Source organism: Protopterus annectens, chromosome 1.part1 (assembly GCF_019279795.1).
Source record: "Protopterus annectens isolate FY-2018-M chromosome 1.part1, PAN1.0, whole genome shotgun sequence".
In the NCBI taxonomy this organism is placed as follows: Eukaryota; Metazoa; Chordata; order Ceratodontiformes; family Protopteridae; genus Protopterus; species Protopterus annectens.
In genome coordinates, this window is record NC_056726.1 from 1,205,569,810 (window position 1) to 1,205,591,981 (window position 22,172).

General features: G+C 43.1%; 1 protein-coding gene across 4 annotated transcripts in view; it reads left to right on the top strand.

Moving 5' to 3' along the window:
* LOC122809252 (myosin-10-like) overlaps window positions 1–22,172 on the top strand; it is a 3,714,157-nt gene that overhangs the window by 1,421,412 nt on the left and 2,270,573 nt on the right. For all 4 annotated transcript variants that reach the window (XM_044080584.1, XM_044080595.1, XM_044080606.1 and 1 more), the window contains one exon: window positions 800–943. In XM_044080584.1, coding sequence (XP_043936519.1) covers window positions 800–943 — 144 coding nt within the window. The remainder of the gene's footprint in view (window positions 1–799; window positions 944–22,172) is intronic.

The following is a 22,172-nucleotide window of genomic DNA, read 5'->3' on the forward strand; positions in this document are numbered from 1 at the left end:
GGCCAATGATTGAGAAATCCAAAATATACCCTGGGTGTAGCAGCTTTGTTTTTAATGGAAAAATGCTACCTGTAAATCTTGCCGTAGCTTATGTGTACCCTTAAAATAACCTCTAAGGCACATATATTTGCTGGATGCATTTGAGAAGCCTGAATAAACTTACAAAAAACAGTACATAAACTTGTTAGATGCATTTGAGGTACTTTGCTAGGCTTATAAAGGCCTCAGTGGTCATTGGCCTAGTATATACCCATGAATCAAGTAGTGAGATAGAATCAGAGAACTGAAAAACTACCAGAGAGATCAATTCTTAGATGTTATAGAATGTATTTATTTAATCAACTTAAATAAAAATGTCTAGCATCTTCAACTGAGGTATTTATTCATACCTAGTTTAGGCTTAGAACTGGTCTTTTTATAAATGGGGTGGAGTGGGAAAGGGCAAAGAAATGCACTCTGGTTTCATTATTTTTATAAGTAGAAAGCTGTTTTATAGGTAGACTTACTTTTGTCTAAACATGACAAACTTAAAACCATTCACCAGAGTACATTACATTTCATGGTATAATTTCGTTACTAATCTTAGAGCAGATTTTGAGTAACCCGGCCAATAAAGAAAGAAAGATACAGTGGTTTCTCAGTGCTTACTCTTTCTGCATATCAAAGTGGATATAAGGTGTAATTCAAGCCTTTTGCATTTTCTTGTTTTAATAATAACACTCTCATAGTTTTATTTTAATCCCTAATAGTATGCATAATTAAAGGTTTTAGTCTGATTTTTGTCCCCTTTTTCTTACAGCGGACTTGCTGCTGGAATCTTTCAACAACTATCGCTTTTTGTCAAATGGGTATCTTCCCATCCCAGGACAGCAGGATAAAGATAATTATCAGGAGACTATGGAGTCAATGAAAATCATGGGCATCAGCAACGAAGAGATTACATGTGAGTATCAGATACTGTTTGGTGCACGTATGCCTCAAACTATCAACAAGAGTGCCGGTGACCACAAAATTTGCATCAAGAGGAAGAACAAAATTGTTTCCCCTTCAATGGTGTGCAGGGATAAAGGTCTGACTACAGTTCAGATTACTTAAGTTCAGTTAGTGGCCTTGGGTACATGATGAAGCAACATGGAGTATGGGAGAGCCCAAACTGGGGGAAGGGATTATGATTGGCAAATTTCAGTGAGGTCTGGTGGAGACAGAGGTTCAAAGGAACAGATGCTGGTTGGGAAGGTGGAGGGAACAAGAAGACATGACTGCCCTGAGGCTAGGTGAGGGAAGCAAGATAGGTGTGATTTCTCCCAACCTGCATGAGTAAGGGCAGCACTGGGTGCAGGGACCTAGGCCAAGAGAGAATTCCTTCATGCTATTGCATGAAGGCTTCTCTGCTAGCCTGTCTCTCCTTCTTGCTCAGTGCGCTTTAAACCCAAAAAACCTGCATGGAAAGTTTGAGTACCTTTTCTGTGCAGGAGATCTTTCATTTTGGAGACACTTCCAGCATGGAAACTTCAGAGATCTTGTCTGGATGGGATTAGTTGGTGGAAACAGTTGGGTTGGTGAAGATGGCTTGACAGCCAACCTACATGAAGATGGGGAAAAATGCCAACAAAATGGAGATTTCCATATCTTTCCTATTGTCATTGGTAGTTGAGGTGTGTAGTAGTCGTAGTGTAGTACCACATGATGAACTGTAGCATGAAGACCTGCCTCTAGCTGAGATGTAAACATAGTTGTAATGTATATTTTGATGCATCTCAGCTTTGAAGCTATGTGGTCCTTGGCCAGAGGTGGTGATTCTTTATTCCTAATGCCCAGGAGTGATTGCTAGCCACTGCCTTCAGCTTTTAACACAGATGTAGTGCTTACAATATCATAGTTGCTGCTAGTTATGAAACTTGTCTGGTTAAGCAGACTGGATTCCTGTTTTGCCATGCCTGAACTAGAGAAATTGTCTGTGTGTGTGTGTGTGTGTGTGTGTGTGTGTGTGTGTGTGTGTGTGTGTGTGTGTGTGTGTCTGTGTGTGTGTCTGTCTGTGTGTGTGTGTGTATGTCTGTCTGTGTGTGTGTGTGTGCGTGCGTGCGTGCATGCACTGTACACAGCAAATGTGGTCTGTATCATTTTATTCTCTTGGGACTCTTTAGGAGTTAAGCCAAGCAGTATAAATATTCTGTGACATGCTAATGATACATTTTAGCTACCTTGATATTGGATATGCCATAATCAGTTACCTTGTCCTTTGAAAACAGAACAAGGCACAGAAAAGCATCTTGCACTGCTGAAAATCATAAAACTGGTTAAGAAGCAATACCTTTATTTATTTATTTATTTATTTATTTATTGAATTTGTTTACCGTGAAAGTCCACTGGGTCTAAAAGAGCCCATTTTCAGTGGAGGCCCGGGGAAAAAAGCTCCGACAAGAACAGAACATAGATGCAGAAAAAAAATTAAACATTAATTGGTACAGAAGTAGAAACAGTGTTACACACAGTGGTTACAGTAATATATACAGAATATATACATAATTCAGGAATTTAGTTGGTTTGATTACAGTAGACTGCGGTGGTGGTGCTGCAGTAGCGTTGTCGCCTCACACTTAGACATTGCTCGTTCGATTCTCAGTTAGAGCGCCTACTGTGTGATGACGTGCGTGAATGGGCGTTCCTTCATTGAAGGTTGTGCGTTAGGCCCGGCAAGCCAGCACGTAAAACCCTACTGCCAATCATTAGCGGAATGGAGTTCCGCTGTGGCGACCCCTAACCGGGAAAAGCCGAAAGACGCACACAGTTGGTTTGATTACAGTAACGTACAGAATATATAGATAAAAGCAGGAATTTAGTTGCCAGATGAATTCAGAGTGGTAAAAACAGAGATAAATTAATCAGCATTATTGTGACAATATCAACAAGTGATGAAAGAAAAAAAAATAAATAAATATGGAGAAAGTATCATCTGTCACTAAAAAAGCATAAAAATTTAGTTATAGGTTCATAGGTAGGTACTAGGCTATCTGCCCGAGGGCATTTATAAGCCTAGCCAGAGTGTGTCGGCTTTTGCCTCCCCATTGATTAATTAACTGATCCTCTGTCAAGCAGAGCCAATGAAGTGATCCCAGGGGTGTATTTTCTGTTACCCATCCACTCTTCAAGGCTTCTCTTGAAGAGTGTTAGTGAGGAGCTCTGCCTAATGTAGTTAGGAATTTTGTTCCAAAGCATGGGGAGTCTCTGTGACAGGAATCTATCCCTCCAGCATGTTCTATTTATTGTTGCGACGAGGTTTAGCTCACTAGAGTGCGTGGCTCGCAGTGACTTGGATTTCTTTAGGTGGAGCATGTCCATCATTTCTGAGTTGGACATGGCTTTGTAAGTCAGGCAGAGATCACCTCTGAGTAAGTGATATGCCACTGAGTACAGCCGGAGTTTTTTCAGTCGGGCTGCATAGGAAATATGTTTGAGGCCAGTAATCCTCTTGGTGAGGTGCTTTTGTGGTCTTTGAAGCTGTTTGAAGTGTCTTGTGAGGTACATCCCTAATGGGGCATTGTACTCTATGATGGGTCTGATGAGTGACCAGTAGAGGGGCACTATAACCTCTTTATTTCTAGATGCGAACCCCTTAGTAATTAGATGGGCCACATAGAAGGATTTCCTAACTACTTTGGCAATATGATTGGGTCCCCAGATCTCTTATTACCTCTACTGTATTAAGGGGGCTGCTGCCTATGTGGTAATTCGTGGGTGTTTTGTTTTTCCCAAACGGGATGACTATGCATTTTTTGGCATTTAGCTTGAGGCCATGACTTTGACACCAGGTGTCTGTCTCAGTAAGGCCTTTTTGGAGGATGTCCGTGTCAGCCGGAGAGTCAGTTATGGCTCCCATTTTGCAGTCATCGGCGAACTTGGTTAGCCATAGTCCTCCTGTGTTTTCCTGTACTTCTGAGAAATATATGCCAAACAGTAGGGGTCCCAGAACTGAGCCTTGCGGGACACCACTTGTGACTGGTTTAGAATCAGACCTGGAGCCCGCTATTCTTACCGTGTGAGTTCAGTCTGTAAGCCAGTTGGCAACCCATCTTGTGACATAGGGGTTTATGTTTTCTATAATACCTGAGTGAGGAATGGTGTCGAACGCCTTGGCGAGATCAAGGTAGGCTGTGTGAACCACCTTTCCCTCATCTTTGGCCTTGGTGAATGTCTCGAAGAAGTCAACCAGGTTTAGTAGGCATGATCTGCCCTTAACAAAGCCGAACTGGGTCGGGTCAAGTGTTTGGAGGTTCCCAATGTCTTTGTTAATGAGTTCCATGATGATAAGCTCCATAGCCTTGCAGACCAAGCTGGTCAGGCTTATGGGGCGATAGTTACCAGGGTCAGTTGTGGCTCCTCCTTTGTAGAGCAGAATAACCGTTGCTGTGCGCCATTCTATGGGCATGTAGCCTGTGGAGAGGATGAGGTTGAACAGCGTGTTAGGTGGGGGGTTATTCGTTCTGTAGTTCATGCAAGACGCAGCCTGGGACACCATCTGGCCCTATTGATTCTGTGTTTTTGGCTTTTGAAAGGGCTGTTTTACCTGCGCTTCTGTGATTTTCGGGACACTACAATTTTCCGGTATTGTTGTGGGCCCTTTTGAAGGTGAGAGGAAGGTGAAGTTTGCACTGAATCTATCTGCCAGTATGTTGGCAATATCAGTAGGTTCAGTATATTTTGTGCTATTTTGCACTATCTCAGAGCATATCTGCGAGTTGCCACTTAGATTCTTGACATAGCTAAAGAAGGCTTTGTGGTTATCTTTCGAATCCTTGGCTATGTTTCTTTCGAAATTAGCCTTGGATGATTTTATGAGGGACCTTAGTTTCTTACTGATACTGATCAGGGATGTCTTTCTTTCTTGGGATTTGCTTTTTTCTGAACTAGTTTCCTCCTTTTGTTGTATAACCTGTTTATGGCAGGGGTCCACCAGACTGATTTCCTTCTCTTAGGGGAGTGAGTCTTGTTTTTTTCTAGGGATGGTATGATCCATGCATCCTTGTAAGTGCTCATAGAGTGCAATTGTAAAGGATTCTGCATCTTGGGCAGTGTTATCCTTTAGCGTGGGGGCTGTGAAACTTACCACCTCTGCCTTAAGTAAGGTGAAGTTTGCTTTAGAAAAGTTTTTCACTGTGGTTTCCATGGTTGGAGGTGGTGGTGGGGACATCCAGGGTGATTAGTTTATGGTCTGATCTAACCAGTGATGGGTTGACCTCCGGTACGGAGCACCTGTCGCCCATGTTGGTGATGACCAGGTCCAGAATGTTCTGGCCTCTGGTAGGGAAGTTTACCAGCTGATCCAGGGTATTTGAGTTGATAAATTCCAGGAAGCGCTGAGCCTGGGACTTTGTACTGAAGTAGTTTTCCCAGTTAATGGTAGGGTAATTGAAATTTCCCAAGATCAGGGTGTTCGGTAGGACCTTCATGTTTTCCAGTGTCTCCAGAAAGGTGGAGTGGTGGTCCTGGGTCATGGAGGGTGATCTGTAGCAGGCCGCAATTTGCATTGCAGATTTGCCTGATGTTAGTTGCACATGGATGATCTCAGAGGTATTTTGCTGCGCCACTAACCTGGAGGTGTGGGTATCCTTGATGAATATAGATACACCCCCTCCTTTTGTGTTTCGGTCCGTGTTCTGTGGCCGAAATGTGTGGTATGAGTTGTAGCCCAGTAGTGCTGGAGTGCTCTCTGGAGCCTTGAACCAGGTTTCAGTTACTGCACAGATGTCGACGTTCTCCATACTTAGGAGTGCTTCGAGCACATGCATTTTGAGATTTAAACTCCTGGCGAAACTGGTTTCCTTCTCTTAGAGGAGTGAGTCTTGGGTTTGCTAGGGATGACACGATCCATGCATCCTTGTAGGTGCTCATAGAGTGCATTTGTAAAGGTTTCTGCATCTTGGGCAGCGTTATCCTTTCGCGTGTGGGGGCTGTGAAACTTACCACCTATGTCTTAAGTAAGGTGAAGTTTGCTTTAGAAAAGTTTTTTATTGTGGTTTCCTTAGTTGTGGGTGGTGATGGGGTGTGGGCATCCAGAGTGATTAGTTTATGGTCTGATGTAGGTGTGGATGTCGCCCATGCTGGTGATGAGCAGGTCCAGTATCTTTTCACCTCTGGTAGGGGAGTTTACCAGCTGATCCAGGGCGTTTGAGTTGATGAATTCCAGGAAGCGCTGGGCCTGGGATTTTGTACTCGAGTAATTTTCCCAGTGAATGGTAGGGTAATTGAAATTTCCCAATGTCAGGGTGTTCGGTAGGATCTTCATGTTTTCCAGTGTCTCCAGAAAGGTGGAGTGGTGGTCCTGGGTCATGGAGGGAGATCTGTAGCAGGCCACAATTTGCATTGCAGATTTGCCCGATGTTAGTTGCACATGGATGATCTCAGTGGTATCATGCTGCGCCGCTAACCTGGAGGTGTAGGTATCCTTGATGAGTATGGATACACCCCCTCCTTTTGCGTTTTGGTCCGTGTTCTGTGGATGAAACGTGTGGCATGAGTTGTAGCCCAGTAGTGCTGGGGTGCTCTCTGGAGCCTTGAACCAGGTTTCAGTTACTGCACAGATGTCGACGTTCTCCATACTGAGGAGTGCTTCGAGCGAGTGCATTTTGAGATTTAAACTCATGGCGTTGAGTAGCATAACCCTCAGTTTTTTGTTAATTGTGCTGTTTATGGAGGTGGGCTTGACTTTTGAGTCTTGCCTAAAAAAGGCACTATGGGGGAAGCAAGAGCCTTGGCCAGTATTTGAAAGCCTAGGGGTGTCAGGTGCAAGCCATCTCTTGCGAAGCAACGTGGCTTGTCGAGCATGTCGTCCCAGGCTGACAGACACTGGATCCCCTTTGAATGACACCAGAAGCTTACCCAATTGTTGAAATTGATCATTTTTTCTTTATACTGAGGTATCATTCTTGGTGAGGGCAGGATGCTCCTCAGGGTTAGGGTCATACCAGCTTGGGCTACATGATCAGAGAGCTCTTCCATGTCTCTTTTCATGTAGTCCAGGGAGGTACGTCTCGGGTTATTCACACCAATATGAACAATGACAGAGTCGTATTTGTACTTGTTCTGGAGTGACCTCAGTGCTTGTGTTATGTGGCGGATTCTGGCTTCCGACAAGCAGCTAACAGTAACCTTCTACTTGTCCAACCTAGTGAGTGGGACATCAGTGTGCCTGACTATAGAGTCATCTATTACTAGTGTGGTAGGTATGTTATTTCGCCTTAAGGGCTGTGATTGTGTGGCACACTGATTTTGTGTTTTATGTGTTGTCTGGTTTGTGATGGGAAGTGCAGGTTGTTTGGGTGTCTGCTTTGGAGGTCTCTGATGCTTTTGCAGGTTTTTATTTAGAGCCTCCGAGTATGATTTTGTGTATTTATGTGTATTTTTTGCCAGTGCTGTTTTAGTAGGTGTGTGTGTGGCTGGTGTTGTGGTGCAAGTTTTAACCTTCTCCTCTTGACTGTCTATTCCAGTTTTGGGTGGAGACAGCTTAGCTTCCAGTTTGGCTGTATAATTGCATCTCTCACATATGTTAGTGTTTTGTGGTAGGAGAGGAGAGGGTTGTCTGTGTACAAGAGGCAGTTGTAACATTACCTCAGGATACCCAGATTCACCAGCTGGACTGGAGAGTGCACCTGAAGTTGCCCTTTGGTCATACCTGAATAGTAGGGTGAGCTGCTTAGTCGCTTGGTTGGTGAGGGGTGAATAAAGAGCCTTGCCCTACTGGGCAATCAGTGTCAGGGTGTATTAGTGCTTGCTATTAGGTCTGAGCAAGTGCTGGGCTGTAAGATGCTTTTTGAGTGCTTATGTTGAGAGACTAGTTTCAAGGGAAAAATTGAAGAGGAGACTTAGTGGAGCCGGGAATAATTTAACCGTAGCTACCTGGCACTGCCCGGTGCGTAAAACCGTGCAAACTCAGTTTTTATAGTAGGGAAATGAAAGAGATAGAAATTAGCTCAAAGTGGCCAATAAACTGCTAACTTATGGGCTGGAACCACTCTTCCAGGGACAGATAGGTTGCTCAAAGCTCCCCTCTCTCACAGGTGAACAGAGAAACTTCCTTCTATCCAAGTAAGGTATGGGCAACTCAGAAACTAGTATCACAGCCCTGGATTCAGCACTAGCTTGAAAACTGGACTATACTAGCTTAGAAAGGTGGGAAACAAGGTTTTGTTTTTGTTTTTTTGTTTTTTTTTTGAAAAGATAAGGCAAAAACAGTAAAAAATGCACTTAACACAGCTTTAAATGACTACAAACAATCAGAAAAGGCTGTCACACTTTAGTGTGTAGCTTACAACAGTTAAACAAATTATTTAAACAAAAAACAACTTTTTAAAAGTGCAGGCAGTCAAATAAGTACAATATGTGAAAAAACAAGCTTTTAAATCACAATAAACACTGGAAAATCTGCGTTTAGGCGGAAAACAGTTAAGTACAGCAAGAAAGTACAGAAAACTGATACAATCACTCCAAAGTCTCTCTTCTAAGCTAGAAGGCTTGTATCAGTTTAAGGCTTTCTCGTGCTATCCAGTAGGTTAGTTACAGGAAAGATGGGAAACAAGCACAGATGTGGTCTTTTAAACCAGAAAGTTGAAAGAGATGGACAAACTGTCCAAATGGTCAATAAACTACAATTTCTGGGCCAAGAACCTGTCCTCTCATGTTAGACAGGCTACCTAGTGCTTACCACTCCCACTGATAAGCTAGAAGGCTTTCCTCCAACACAGAAAGGCTTGTGGGGCTCAGAAGCTTACCAACAGTCCTGGATACAGCAACTCTGTATCTGGATTAGGCTAGTTACAGGAAAGGTGGGAAACAAGCGCAAGTGCGGCTTTTAAACCAGAATGTTGAAAGTGATGGAAAAAAACTGCCCAAACAGTCAATCGCTACAATTTCTGGGCCAGGAACCACTCCTCTTGTGGTAGATAGGCTACCTAATGCTTACCACTCCCACTGATAAGCTAGAAGGCTTCCCTCCAACACAGAAAGGCTTGGGGGGCTCAGAAGCTTACAAAGAGTCCTGGATACAGCATATCTGTACCTGGGCTAGACTAGTTACAGGAAAGGTGGGGAAGAAGTACAAACGTAGGCTTGTAAGCCACCAAGTTGAAAGAGATGGAAAACTGCCCAAATGGCCAAATAAACTACAATTTATGGGCCAAAACCCACTCTTCCCGTGGTAGATAGGCTACCTAGTGCTTACCACTCCCACTGATAAGCTAGAAGGCTTCCCTCCAACACAGAAAGGCTTGGGGGGCTCAGAAGCTTACTAACAATCCTGGATACAGCAACTCTGTAACCGGACTAGGCTAGTTATAGGAAAGGCGGGAAACAAGCACAAGTGCGGCTTTCAAACCAGAAAGTTGAAAGAGATGGAAAAACTGCCCAAACGGCCAATGAACTACAATTTCAGGGCCAAAACCCACTCTTCCCGTGGTAGATAGGCTACCTAGTGCTTACCACTCCCACTGATAAGCTAGAAGGCTTCCCTCCAACACAGAAAGGCTTGGGGGTCTCAGAAGCATACCAACAGTCCTGGATACAGCAAGTCTGTATCTGGACTTGACTAGTTACAGGAAAGGCAGGAAACAAACTTAGAATTTTTTTTTTGTTACAGAAAAGCAGCTAAAACAGCAGTAAATACAATTCAAATTGTAGTGCAGGCCAGCACACCCGAGTATGTAGCAACACTACGGCAAATACAGTTCAAATAAATGCAATTAAATTAACAAATGACTAAAAACAAGTGCAGAAGGCAGTAAATTAGAAGGCTACTAACAAGCAGTAGTAAGTGCAGAGTAAGAGTGACTAAACAGATAGCACACAGAAGAGCAACTAAGACAGTTACAGTAAGAGCAGCTGAATAATATATATGTGGTGGTGGTGCTGCGGTAGCGTTGTCGCCTCATAGTAAGATGTTGTCCTGTTCGATTCTCAGCTAGAGTGTCTTCTGTGTGGAGACATGTGTGAATGGGTGTACCTTCGTTGAAGGTTGTGTGTGAGGGCCGGCACCTCGGCACGTAAAAATCTACTGCCAATCATTAGCAGACCGTTGTTCCGCTGTGGCGACCCCTAACCGGGAAAAGCCGAAAGACACAACAACAAATATAGATATATATATATATATATATATATGTGTGTGTGTGTGTGTGTGTGTGTGTGTATATATATATATATATATATATATATATATATATATATATATATATATATATACTATTTATTTATTTGTTTATTTTGAGGGATGGAATAGAGCAGGATTAAGTGGCTACAGGGGTTGTCCTTCCCAAATGCTCTCTTTGTACACAGAAGTGCCTGAAATCAGAATATGATCTCATTGCACTCAGTTGAGTGAGCAAATGAGATGGGCCCAGAAGGAGCATCCAAATACAAATCTACAAGAGTGGTGGGCAATTTCAAAGCCACCAACATTAACACCAAAACAAGAACAGGAAGGGTAGATGGGAAACTAACCGTAGAGAGACAGCCACAACTTCATTTGAGTTAATATTCAGTGAAAACACAAAATAATAAATTAAATACAGTACTATATGCAAAAGAGCAGATAAAAGTGTACTTAAATTCACTTATACGTCCAGCTGATTTCAGGTAGATGTTAGTCAGCCAAAGCTCCAATATTAAGCAGAGATAACTCAAAATGTACCACTTATATAAGGCAAGACAGAATGTTCATAGGTTCATAGGTTCATACTAGGCTATCTGCCCTGGGGCAATTACAAGCCTAGCCCGATTTTGTTTGGCTTACGCCACCCCTTGATTTGAGTATACTGTGCCCTTTTTAAGGTTTAGTTTATTGTGCCTCTGTCTAATAGTGACACGGAAGTAATCCCCGGGACAAACCTACGATCCCCCATCCACTCATCAAGATTCTTCTTGAAGAGATTCATTGAGGTGCTCTGCCTAACATGAACTGGAATTCTATTCCAGAGCGAAGGGAGCCTCTGGGTTATGAATCTGTCCCTCCAACAAGTTCTATTTATTTCTGTGCTGAGGTTCAAGTCCCTCGAGCGTATGGTTCTAAGGGATTTAGATTTACTGAGGTGGAGCATGTCCATTAATTCTGGATTGGACATAGCTTTATATGTCAGGCATAGATCGCCTCGAAGTAGGCGGTATGCAACTGAGTAGAGCTGGAGTTTTTTTTAACCGAGCAGCATATGGCTTCTGCTTGAGTCCCTTGATCCTCTTGGTAAGGTACTTTTGGGGTCTTTCTAATTGCTGCAGGTGTCGGGTAAGGTACATACCAAAAGGGGCATTGTATTCTATGATGGGCCTGATGAGGGATGAATAAAGGGGCACGATTACCTCTCTTGATCTAGATGTGAATCCTTTCATGATGAGGTGGGCTATGTAGAAGGTCTTTCTAACCACTTTGGCAATGTGGTTGTCAAAGGAGAGATTGCTATCAACTTGGGTCCCCAGATCCCTAATTACTTTCTCTGTACTTAATGGGTTGCCGCCTATGTGGTAATTTGTGGGCACATTGTTTTTGCCAAAGGGTATGACTATACACTTTTTGGCATTTAGCTTTAGACCATGGCTCTGGCACCTGTTATCCATCTCTGTGAGACCTTTTTGAAGGATGTTTGTGTCAGCTGGAGAGTCGATTATGGTGCCCAGTTTGCAGTCATCTGCGAACTTGGTGAGCCATAGTCCTCCCACGTTGGCCTGTACCTCGGAAAAGTATATACTGAACAAGAGTGGTCCCAGGACAGAACCTTGTGGGATGCCACTTGTGACCGGTTTCGAGTCTGACATGGCTCCAGCAACTCTCACTCTGTGGGTTCTGTCTTTGAGCCAGTTTGCGACCCATCTTGTGAGATAGGGGTTTATATTTAAGCTGGATAGCTTATCTATGATGCCCGAGTGGGGTATTGTGTCAAATGCCTTTGCTAGGTCCAGATAGGCTGTGTGGACTACCTTCCCTTCATCTATGGCTTTGGTGACTGTTTCAAAGAAGTCGACCAGGTTCAAAAGGCAGGATCTGCCCTTGACGAAGCCAAATTGTGTAAGATCTAGTGTCTGTAGGTCCCCAATGTCTTTGTTTATGAGCTCCATAATGATCCTCTCTATAGCCTTGCAGACTAGGCTAGTCAGGCTTATGGGGCGATAGTTTCCAGGGTCCGTAGAGGCTCCACCTTTGTGGAGTGGGACCACTGTTGCTGTACGCCATTCTGTGGGCACATATTCTGTAGTGAGGCTGAGCTTGTACAGCTGTTTTATTTGAGGGATTAGTTCTTCTTGGAGTTCATGTAGGACGCAACCCTGGACGCCATCTGGTCCCATGGAAGCAGTGTTTTTTGCTTTGGAGAGGGCAGCCTTCACCTGAGCATCAGAGATGTTTGGGAGGCAGCCCTCTGCCGGGATAGATACTTGCTCTTTTGGGGGGGAAGGGGTGGAGAAGTTTGCACTGAACCTTTCTGCCAGGATATTGGCGATGTCTGTGGGTTCAGTGTATTTTTTGTCATTTAGAATCAACTCAGAACAAGTCTGGGAGTTGCATCCCAGGTTCCTAACATAACTGAAAAAAGCCTTATGATTGTCTTTAGTGCCCTGTGCAATTTTTCTCTCGAAGCTGGCCTTGGAGGATTTTATGAGGCATCATAATTTTTTGCTAGTACTGATCAGAGCTGCCTTCCCTATTAGGGATTTTGCTCTATCATGTAGTATCTTCCTCCTTCTGTTGTACAGTTTATTTATGGCTGGGGTCCACCAGACTGGACGCCTGCCTTTGGATGATTGGGTCTTGGTTTTGTTTGGGATAGCATGATCCATGCATTCCTGGAGATGTCCGTAGAATGCGTTTATATAGGATTCTGCAGTTTGGGCCGTAGTTTCCACTGGCCCTGGGGCCTTGAAGGATTCCATTTCAGTTTTGAGAAGTGAGAAGTTCACTTTTGAGAAGTTTTTCACTGTGGTTTTCTGGGTTGGGGGTGGGGTCGGGATGTGGATATCCAGTGAAATTAATTTATGGTCTGATCTTACCAATGAGGGATATACTTCCGGTATGGAGCATAGAGTACCCATGTTGGTAATGATCAGGTCTAGTATGTTATCCCCTTTTGTGGGAGTGGTGACTAGTTATTCCATAGCATTTGAGTTTATAATTTCCAGGAACCTTTGGGCTAAGGTGCTGGGGCTTGAGTAGTGCTCCCAGTCTATGTTTGGGTAGTTGAAGTCGCCCAATATAATGGTGTTCGGAGAGATCTTCATGTTCTCCAATGTTTTCAGGAAAGCCGAGTGGGATTCCCGACTTTGAGAGGGTGGTCTGTAGGATGCTATAAACTGAAAAGCAGTCTTGCCCACTGTTAGTTGCACATGGATGATCTCCGATACTTCGTGCAATGCCACTAACCTGGAGGTGTGCATATCCTTGATAAATATGGAAACTCCCCCTCCTTTTGTGGTTCGGTCTGGGTTTTGGGGCCGAAAAGCATGATATGAGGTATAACCTGGTAGTGCCGGAGTGCTCTCTGGAGCCTTGAACCAGGTTTCTGTCACTGCACAGATATCGATGTTCTCCATACTGAGGAGAGCTTCGAGTGCGTGCATCTTGAGGTTAAGATTTCTGGCGTTTAGCAGCATTACCCTTAGTTTCTTGTTCCTTGTGCTGTCTATGGAGGTGGGTTTGACTTTTGAGCCTTGCCTAAAAAGGCACTATGGGGTGGCAAGAGCCTTTGCCAATATCCGAAAGCCCAGTGGTGACAGGTGCAAGCCGTCCCTAGCGAGGCAACGTGGCTTGTCGAGCATGTCATCCCAGGCTGACAGACACTGGATCCCCTTTGAATGACACCAAAATTTTGGCCAATTGTTAAAATCGATCATTTTGTCTTTGTACTGTGGCATCATTCTAGGTGAGGGTAAGATGCTGCTCAAGGTCAGGGTCATACCGGCCTGGGCCACATGATCAGAGAGCTCCTCTATGTCTCTTTTCATGTAGTCTAGGGAGGTACGTCTCAGGTCATTCACACCAGCATGTACAATGACTGAGTCATATTTGTATTTGCTTTGGAGTGACCTGAGTGCTTGTGTTATGTGGCGGATCCTAGCACCCGACAGGCAGCTCACTGTGACCTTCTCTTTGTTCAGCCTGGTGAGCGGGACGTCAGTGTGTCTTTCAATAGAGTCACCTATTACAAGAGTATCAAGTTTGTTATTCAGCCTTAAGGGCTGTGGCTGCGTGGCACACTGACTTTGTGGGCTATGTGTTGTGCGTGTTTTGTTTTGGGGTAGCGTTTGCTTGGATGTCTGCTTTGGAGGTCTCTGTTGCTTAGGTAGATTTTTATTTAGAGCCTCTGGGTATGTTTTTGTGTATTTATGTGTTTGGTTCGCTGATGTGGTGGGACTATGTGATACTGGAATTGTGTTGTGTGAGGTTACCTTCTCCTCCTGACTGGTTTCACTAGTTTTGAGATGAGAGAGCTCAGCCTCCAGTTTGGCTATATAGTTGCATCTCTCACATATATTTGAACCTGTTTGGAGGAAGAGAGGATTGTCCGTGTACATGAGACAGTTGTAACATTGCCTCAAAACTCCCAGATTCACCAGCTGGACTGGAGAGGAAACCACTGACTGACCTTTGGACATGCTAGAGTAATATAGGGAAACTGAATTCAGACGGACCAATAGGGGGTCAAGGTAATCGTAGAGAGTATAAGAGTAAGTAGTGCTTATGGTTTAATAGTGCTAACTTGTAAGATTAATTATTTGGACCAGTGAAGGGCCTTAGAATGAGAATATGGTGTTTAATTTGAGAGATAGAGCAGTTCTAAGGGAAAAAGTGAAGAGCAGACTTTGTGGAGCCAGGAATAGTTTAAACCCAATTAGACGGCGCTGCCCATTGTTGCACTATGCACAAAAACGCGCAAAACTGGGGAAAAGAGGGTTTTAAGAGAGGGAGATCAAGGAGTTTGGAAGTGACCCAAAATGGCCAATAAAACTACAGTTTCAAGGCAGTAACCACTCCCACAGGGGCAGGCAGGCTGCTCAATGTTTATCACTGCCACTGATGAACAGAGAGACTTCCCTTTAGCCAAAGCAAAAAATGGCCTCCAAGAAACTTACAAACAGGTCAGAACAGCAAGCCTGTAACTGAACTTTTTTAAATCTCAGAAAAATGGGAAAAGAGCAAGATTTTTTTGTTTTTTTGTTTTTTTTTTAAAAGATAGTAGAGGTTCACAAGTATCAACAAGTTATAACAGTGCAGTTAATGACACCACACGAGTGCTAGGCCAGAGACAGATAAAATGCAAGTTTTAAGAAAAAAACGATTTTAAAAATAAGTGCAAACAGGAAATTCAGTAAACAGCTCTAGGTTGTGTTCTAAATACAGTTACCAATGCAGAAATCAAGTTTAACAAGCCAGAAAATGCTCAAAGTAGGCGGCTATGCAGAAAAACTTAGCAAATAATCTGAAGAAAAATACTTAAAATCTCAAAAGTGGCTCCTTTCTTCTCTCAGCGTTTTCTCCTCTTGGTGGGTGCTTCCCCAACAGCCAACAAGTCTGAAAAGACGCCAAAACCACGAGGCAATCTGGTTTTAAGAGAGGGATATCAAGGAGTTTGGAACTGACCCAAAATGGCCAATAAAACTACAGTTTCAAGGCAGTAACCACTCCCACAGGGGCAGGCAGGCTGCTCAATGTTTATCACTGCCATTGATGAACAGAGACTTCCCTTTAGCCCAAGCAAACAATGGCCTCCAAGAAACTTACAAACAGTTCAGAACAGCAAGCCTGTAACTAAACTTTTTTAAATCTCAGAAAAGTGGGAAAAATGCAAGATTTTTTTTTGTTTGTTTTTTTTTTAAAGATAGCAGAGGTTCACAAGTATCAACAAGTTATAACAGTGCAGTAAATGACCCCACACTTGAGTGCTAGGCCAGAGACAGATAAAATGCAAGTTTTAAGAAAAAAACGATTTTAAAAATAAGTACAAACAGGAAATTCAGTAAACAGCTCTAGGTTGTGTTCTAAATACAGTTACCAATGCAGAAATCAAGTTTAACAAGCCAGAAAATGCTCAAAGTAGGTGGCTATGCGGAAAAACTTCGCAAATAATCAGAAGAAAAATACTTAAAATCTCAAAAGTGGCTCCTTTCTTCTCTCAACGTTTTCTCCTCTTGGTGGGTGCTTCCCCAACATCCAACATGTGAAACTACCCCCCACTGTTATAATATAAGGAGAAGGAAGAGGTTAGGTTATGGAGCAGGTACATAGACAGGAAGAGTTGAAATGATTTTTCAGTGTTTGTTTGAAGGTGGTGGTGCTGCCCGTGTTTCTTATAGAAGGACGAAGCGAGTTCCATAGTTTGGCAACAGTGAAGGAGTAGAGCAGTTGACCAGCCGGTAAGGTGGGCTTTTCTTCTTTTAGAAGTAGATGATTTTCAGATCTTAGTTGCCTGCTGGGTTGGTATTTGGCAAGTAGAGTTGAGAGAGCAGGACAGTCTGTGGGTCTGTAGATTATTTTGTGTGCTGTAGTTAGCTGGATGAATGAGAGATGGTAGGGGAGTTCCAACCAGCCTAATTGTTTGTGAGTTACTTTGGTGGGATGAGAATTTGGCCTTGGTGGCAAATTTGGGTATTCTGTTGTAACACATCAAGTTTGGATTTTGTAGAATTTTGGATATTAGTGAAGAGAGGGGCACCATAAAGGAGAGAGGGTAATAAAAATATAGTTGCAAGGGTTTGTCTAGTAGAGAGGCTAAGAAAGGGTTGGTGCATGTACAGCATACCGAGCTTTTGGTGTGTTTTTTTGATGTTACTGTTTATGTGTAGGTCAAAGTTTAGGTTTTCATCTATAATAATGCCTAGTAATTTATTTTGTGGGACAACTTCTATAGTGGTATTGTCTTGGGTTTGTATACTGAAGAGTTTTTTTTATCTAGGGGAGTGGTTTTCATACGGGTAAAAATTACTAGTTTATTTTTTTTTGGGATTTAGGGCAAGGTGATTAAGTATCCAAGATTCAGTAGAGGTGATGGCATTCTTGGTGATCTGTTGGAGTTCAGAGCTGGAATTTACAGTGCATATTATTGTAGAGTCATCAGCATACTGGATTACTGAGCATTGTAGGAGAGCGGTGTGAAAGTTGTTAATAAAGATGCTAAATAAGACAGGACCAAGTATGTAGCCTTGGGCATGGAAAACAGTAAATCAAGCATGTGGTGCATGCACACACACACACACACACACACACACACACACACACACACACACACACACACACACACACACACTTTGTTAGAATTTGTTTTGCCTACAACAAGTTCTCAATAAGTTTTTTTTTCAGTCCCAGGTTCTGCTGACTTGGCTTCACCTGCAAGCTCCCTATAGTCCAGTCCGACCAGCCTTTAGGCAGCATGCTTGGTGTCCATATGCCTGGAGCATTCCCTTCCATGAGAGCTGTTGTACAAACAGAATGCCCATCTTGTGTGTGCAGATTCCAAGATCAGTAGCTGCCAGTACTGTGAAATGGGGGACACCAGGCTGGAAGTCATCATATTGCAACCTGGTGAGGGATTTTTCATTGTACAGTAATTCAGTTGGAAAGCATGCTGATGCCAATGGCAAACTAGGTGGGTAGCGGATGTGAGCACCTGTCACTGCTTCAGGGCCATAGGTTGATCACAGTGTCTCTGTCCTCCATCCGCTCCACCTCAGCATCACCTCTCTGAGCTCTAGCCTCCATTGGAACTTCACTAGAAAGCTGTACTAAAAATGCTTCCATCTTCCCAGGATAAGTGAACCCATCCTTCCTGCCTTGTCGTCACATGACCAAGACACTAACCAAACTTAGTGTGCTTAGGTCATAGATAGGGCTTTATTTCTCTGTGCCACTGGTGAGACAATGTAAGTTGACAGTAAGTTGAAACAACACACACTGTTCAGTTGGTCTGTTAGTTCAGTTATGAAGATGGTACATTTTTGTATCTGAGCTGCATCTGTCATTGTGTATGATACATGACTTATGCATTCATTTGACCACTGAAGCTATTTTTTTCTAATTACACCATGGAAACAAAATGATACTGTTATACAGAAGATGCAAGTAGAAGTTCTAATTCTACAACTTTAAATGTAGTAAAGCAATGTAAAGAGAAACATACTGTGATACTGAATTATCAGTTTGTGTGTGTGTGTGTGTGTGTGTGTGTGTGTGTGTGTGTGTGTGTGTGTGTGTGTGTGTCAGATGTTACAAGTACCTTTGCAAATTACTGATTTTCTTTAATATTCACAGATAGTATATACCCCCAGAGATATTTTACAAGACCTAAACAACATGTCCTACAGGGACTGGGTCAAATCCCTGTCACTATACTCTATATCCTACAGACTGCTAAGAGGTGACCTGTGTCTGGCATACAAGGCATCCTCTGATCCATAACTAATGGATTTACTACACATCAACAAGTAAAATGACATCATAAATACTCTTTCTGTTTAGGGATCTAAACGTCTTCTGCAACATCAACGGAATGGTTTTGAGGGACAGGTATATTACACAGAGGATACTGTTGCTGTGGAATAGACTCCCCATTTACATAAAACAAAGTTCATCCCCATCCATTTTCAAGTGCAACTTAGATCTGTGAATGAGAAACTAAAAATTTATCCCAGGACTGTTCTACTAATGGACAGATGCAGCTCCTAAATGTTTTATCCCATCCATGGCTTCCCTCAGATTGTCTATGATACCTGTTATTCTTAGTGGTAGTATGTAATTACTGGCCACTAGATGGATAAAGTCAATCTGTAACCAAATTGGATAGGTTATTTCAAGTGCAAAAAGGGAAATGGCTTGGCTTAAAATGGCCCGCAAGGGCAACTAGCCTTGTACCTGTGAACCTTTTCACATCTGATTTTTTACAGACAAATCCATAAGTTAGATGTAGCCATAAAAGATGCAAATCCGATGTTAAACTATGTATGTAATTAAGTTCCAGAATGTACTTTAGAAATTAATTATTTAGCCGACATTGTAAATGTCCCTGTCTTTCTCCACTGCAGGCAGTCAGGCAGGAATTACTGACTGCTCTTTTTTTATTCCTAATCCCAGGACCTGCCTAATGGCTTGTTTACTTTCACCCAATTGTCGCATTTATTCCACAGAGATGGATGCTGGGCATCCCCAGGTTTGGTGAGATCCCTATGACCCGTTAGTTCTTGTTCAAAAGTTCCAGTCGGACCATCTGTTCTGTGGCAAAAGGCTGGAGGTAGGGAGCAGGCTAGCTTGCACTTCATGAAAGACAGCAGAGCAGACCCCCTTGTTATCTGTTTTGAGCAATGTTATTGGCTGCCCTCCAAGAAGTATGTCTCTGCGTAGTGTACTTGGCAGCATATGATTGCTAGTACCGAACTCAGTGGGGTATAATATGCAGTGTTTCCATTAAGTGTTGTATGTGCCAAGCAAGAAGCCCTTCCCCTGGATGGGTGAGCCAGAAATTGCTCGTCACTCCCGTTCTCCACTGTCAACCCTTACAAGTATCCAGGGTGCTATTTGGGAATTACTGACTGCTCTTCTTGTAAAATCTAGTCTTAAGAGCAGAGCTGGGATTATTCCTTTAACAGTCAGTAGTGTCTAGGGAGTAAATGTAGGGGTTATTTTGAAATCAAATAGCAAAAGGCTGAAAGCAACAGAAGACTGTTTAAGTAGCTATACAGATGAACTGTTAAAGCTGCAGAAGTCAGACGTTGATAATGATGGAAAGACTGGCTGAATATGAGGCTTCTCAAGAAGAATTGTTTCAAAATTCAAGTTAGAAGACAGTGCAGACAGATAAAATCTGAGATTTTATGTGATACCAGGGAAACTGGAAGGAACAGATTGCATTTATTTTATGAAAGTTCAGATAAGGAAGTAGATTGGAATTCCACAGCATGATTTGTGAAGAAAGGGCAAGTCGTGCATATGCTCCAAATCTGGTCATGAGAAAGTGGCCAAAACCTGTTTTAATAAAGTTGTACAAGGGACGTTGTAATTAGCATTAAAGGGGAACTGCCAAGCAGTTTAATGAAAGTGAATGAAGATTGAAACTGTAGGAGGTGAACGGTTTTACAAGATAAGAAAGGCTGACACAATGTATTAGAAAGGAAAAGTAAGACACCAATGTAATTGTGAAAAATGAGTGACCTGATGTTGTCACTGCCATTCTTCCTCAACCTGTGGGTTTTGGATCCAACCCTTGGATCTGACTCGGCCGCTTTCCAAGCTGAGAAAGTGAAGCTTGAGCTCCTCCCATCCTACCCATAATGCCCCATTCCCCCAATATACCTCAGATCTCGTTTGCTGCTTGTAGAGTAAACTTTGAGGTTTTGTCGCTCCATAGCTCCTCCAGGTTTCTGAGTGATTTTTTTCTGCCAAAAAATGAGTTTTTAGCTAAAATTTTGATGTTCTTCATGTTTCAATGTTGCAGTCATTACATTTGGGTTGCCTGCTTTGCAGTAGCCCTCAGTCAGCCTGATTAACAAAGTCTTGGGTCCTGCGTCGGTTGCTGTCCCTTTTTCCATGACGTCAGGTCATCAGGGGTATAAAACATGCAGCCGACACCATTACATCAGTCTTTCTTGCCATGTGGTGCCCGAAGCAGAAGCAGTTCACAAGTGCTGGTCGGCCGACTCCTGAAATTTTCGTTTTCAAGTTTCAGAATAGAAGTCTTCAACTAAAGCAAAGTATCCCGTTGGAGAAACTTTTTCTTGCTCCTTACCGATGTCAGTAAAAGTTAATAATTGCATTACTTGTGGAAAGCAAATACCTCATAAAAATTTTCATTCGTACTGTTTCCTTGCATAGGCCCTGACTACGACATACCTTGCTGTCGGTTTTGTGCTTTATTTAAACAGCGCACTATCCGTCGTCGGTATATTTTCACCTCTAAATATTTTGGCTCTTGGTTTAATTATCCAGAAATGTCGGTTAGCCATCTGACTACCGGGATTCTGAAAAAACTCAAAGATAAAGACAAGAGACAGGCCGCCGAGGCCCAAAACTGCTGACAACACTTCTCCTAAGCCAGTCGCCAGTTTGCCCGTACTCAGTGAGGCACTTTCGCAGCCCCTGATACCCACTACATCTGATTCGCAGGCCTCTACTGAGACCCATTCGGAGTCCAGTATGCCGAGAGATGCTTCAACTATGGAACCTGCAGATGTCTCTACCTTGGATGGGTCGGAGCTGCTGTGCAGGCACCGACTTCTGAGGGTGTATTCAGACCTACGGACTTGCATATTAAACCAACGCCTCCTTCTTCACTTAGGCCTAAATCTCGAACCATGCCTATAAACCGACACCCAGACCACATGCTCAGGCCTCTATGCCTAAAAACAAATGATAAGAATGGCTGAAGATCTAATAACTCTAATCAGGGGAAGCCAACCCCCCCCCCCCCTTTAAGAGGCCTAGGATTGAAGTTGTGTATGAATCTTCTGACCAGGATTGTTTTTTCTGATTTTTCTGATGATCTGGATTTGCCCTTATCTACTTATGAGGATTCTGATGCAGAGGACTCTATTCCCTCTGCTTCCCCATCCAGAGGATTTTTCTTTTGGTGAAACCTTACATACTCTAAGGGAGCAGTTTCACTGGGAAAGCCAGGATTTTTTGATTCAAAAAATAGGCTTAGGGATTTCTTACTCCTGGCTCAGCATAGGCCTTTAGCAGTTCTTCCTGTACTGGACATTGTTGATGATGCTTTTTCGGAATCTAGTTTGGGCCCTGATTCCTTGCCTCCTGCTCCCAGAAAACTTGGCAGATATTACAGGGTCCCTGAGTCACACAAGTTCCTTTTTAAAAATCCTATTGGGGATCCAGAGACTATTTCACAGGGGCCCAAGGGCATTAAGGCTTCTACTGCTAAAAATCCTACCCTTTCTGATAGAGATTCCAGGGCACTGGATAGATGGGGTAAGAAGGTTTACATTTATGCAACCTTGGCCATTAGGGCTTTAAACTGCCAGTTTCATATGTTAAAGTATCAGCAACATGTTATTGGATTGCTTAAACAGAAAATTATGTTGATTCCCTGGAGGAGTGTTCCCAGCACAAGAATCTGGTAGTCTATTGGCCATTTTGGGCCTGTTTCTAGCTCTTTCAAGTCCCCCTGTATAAAACCCGCTTTGGCGCGTTTTTTTGTGCTTGTTACTAC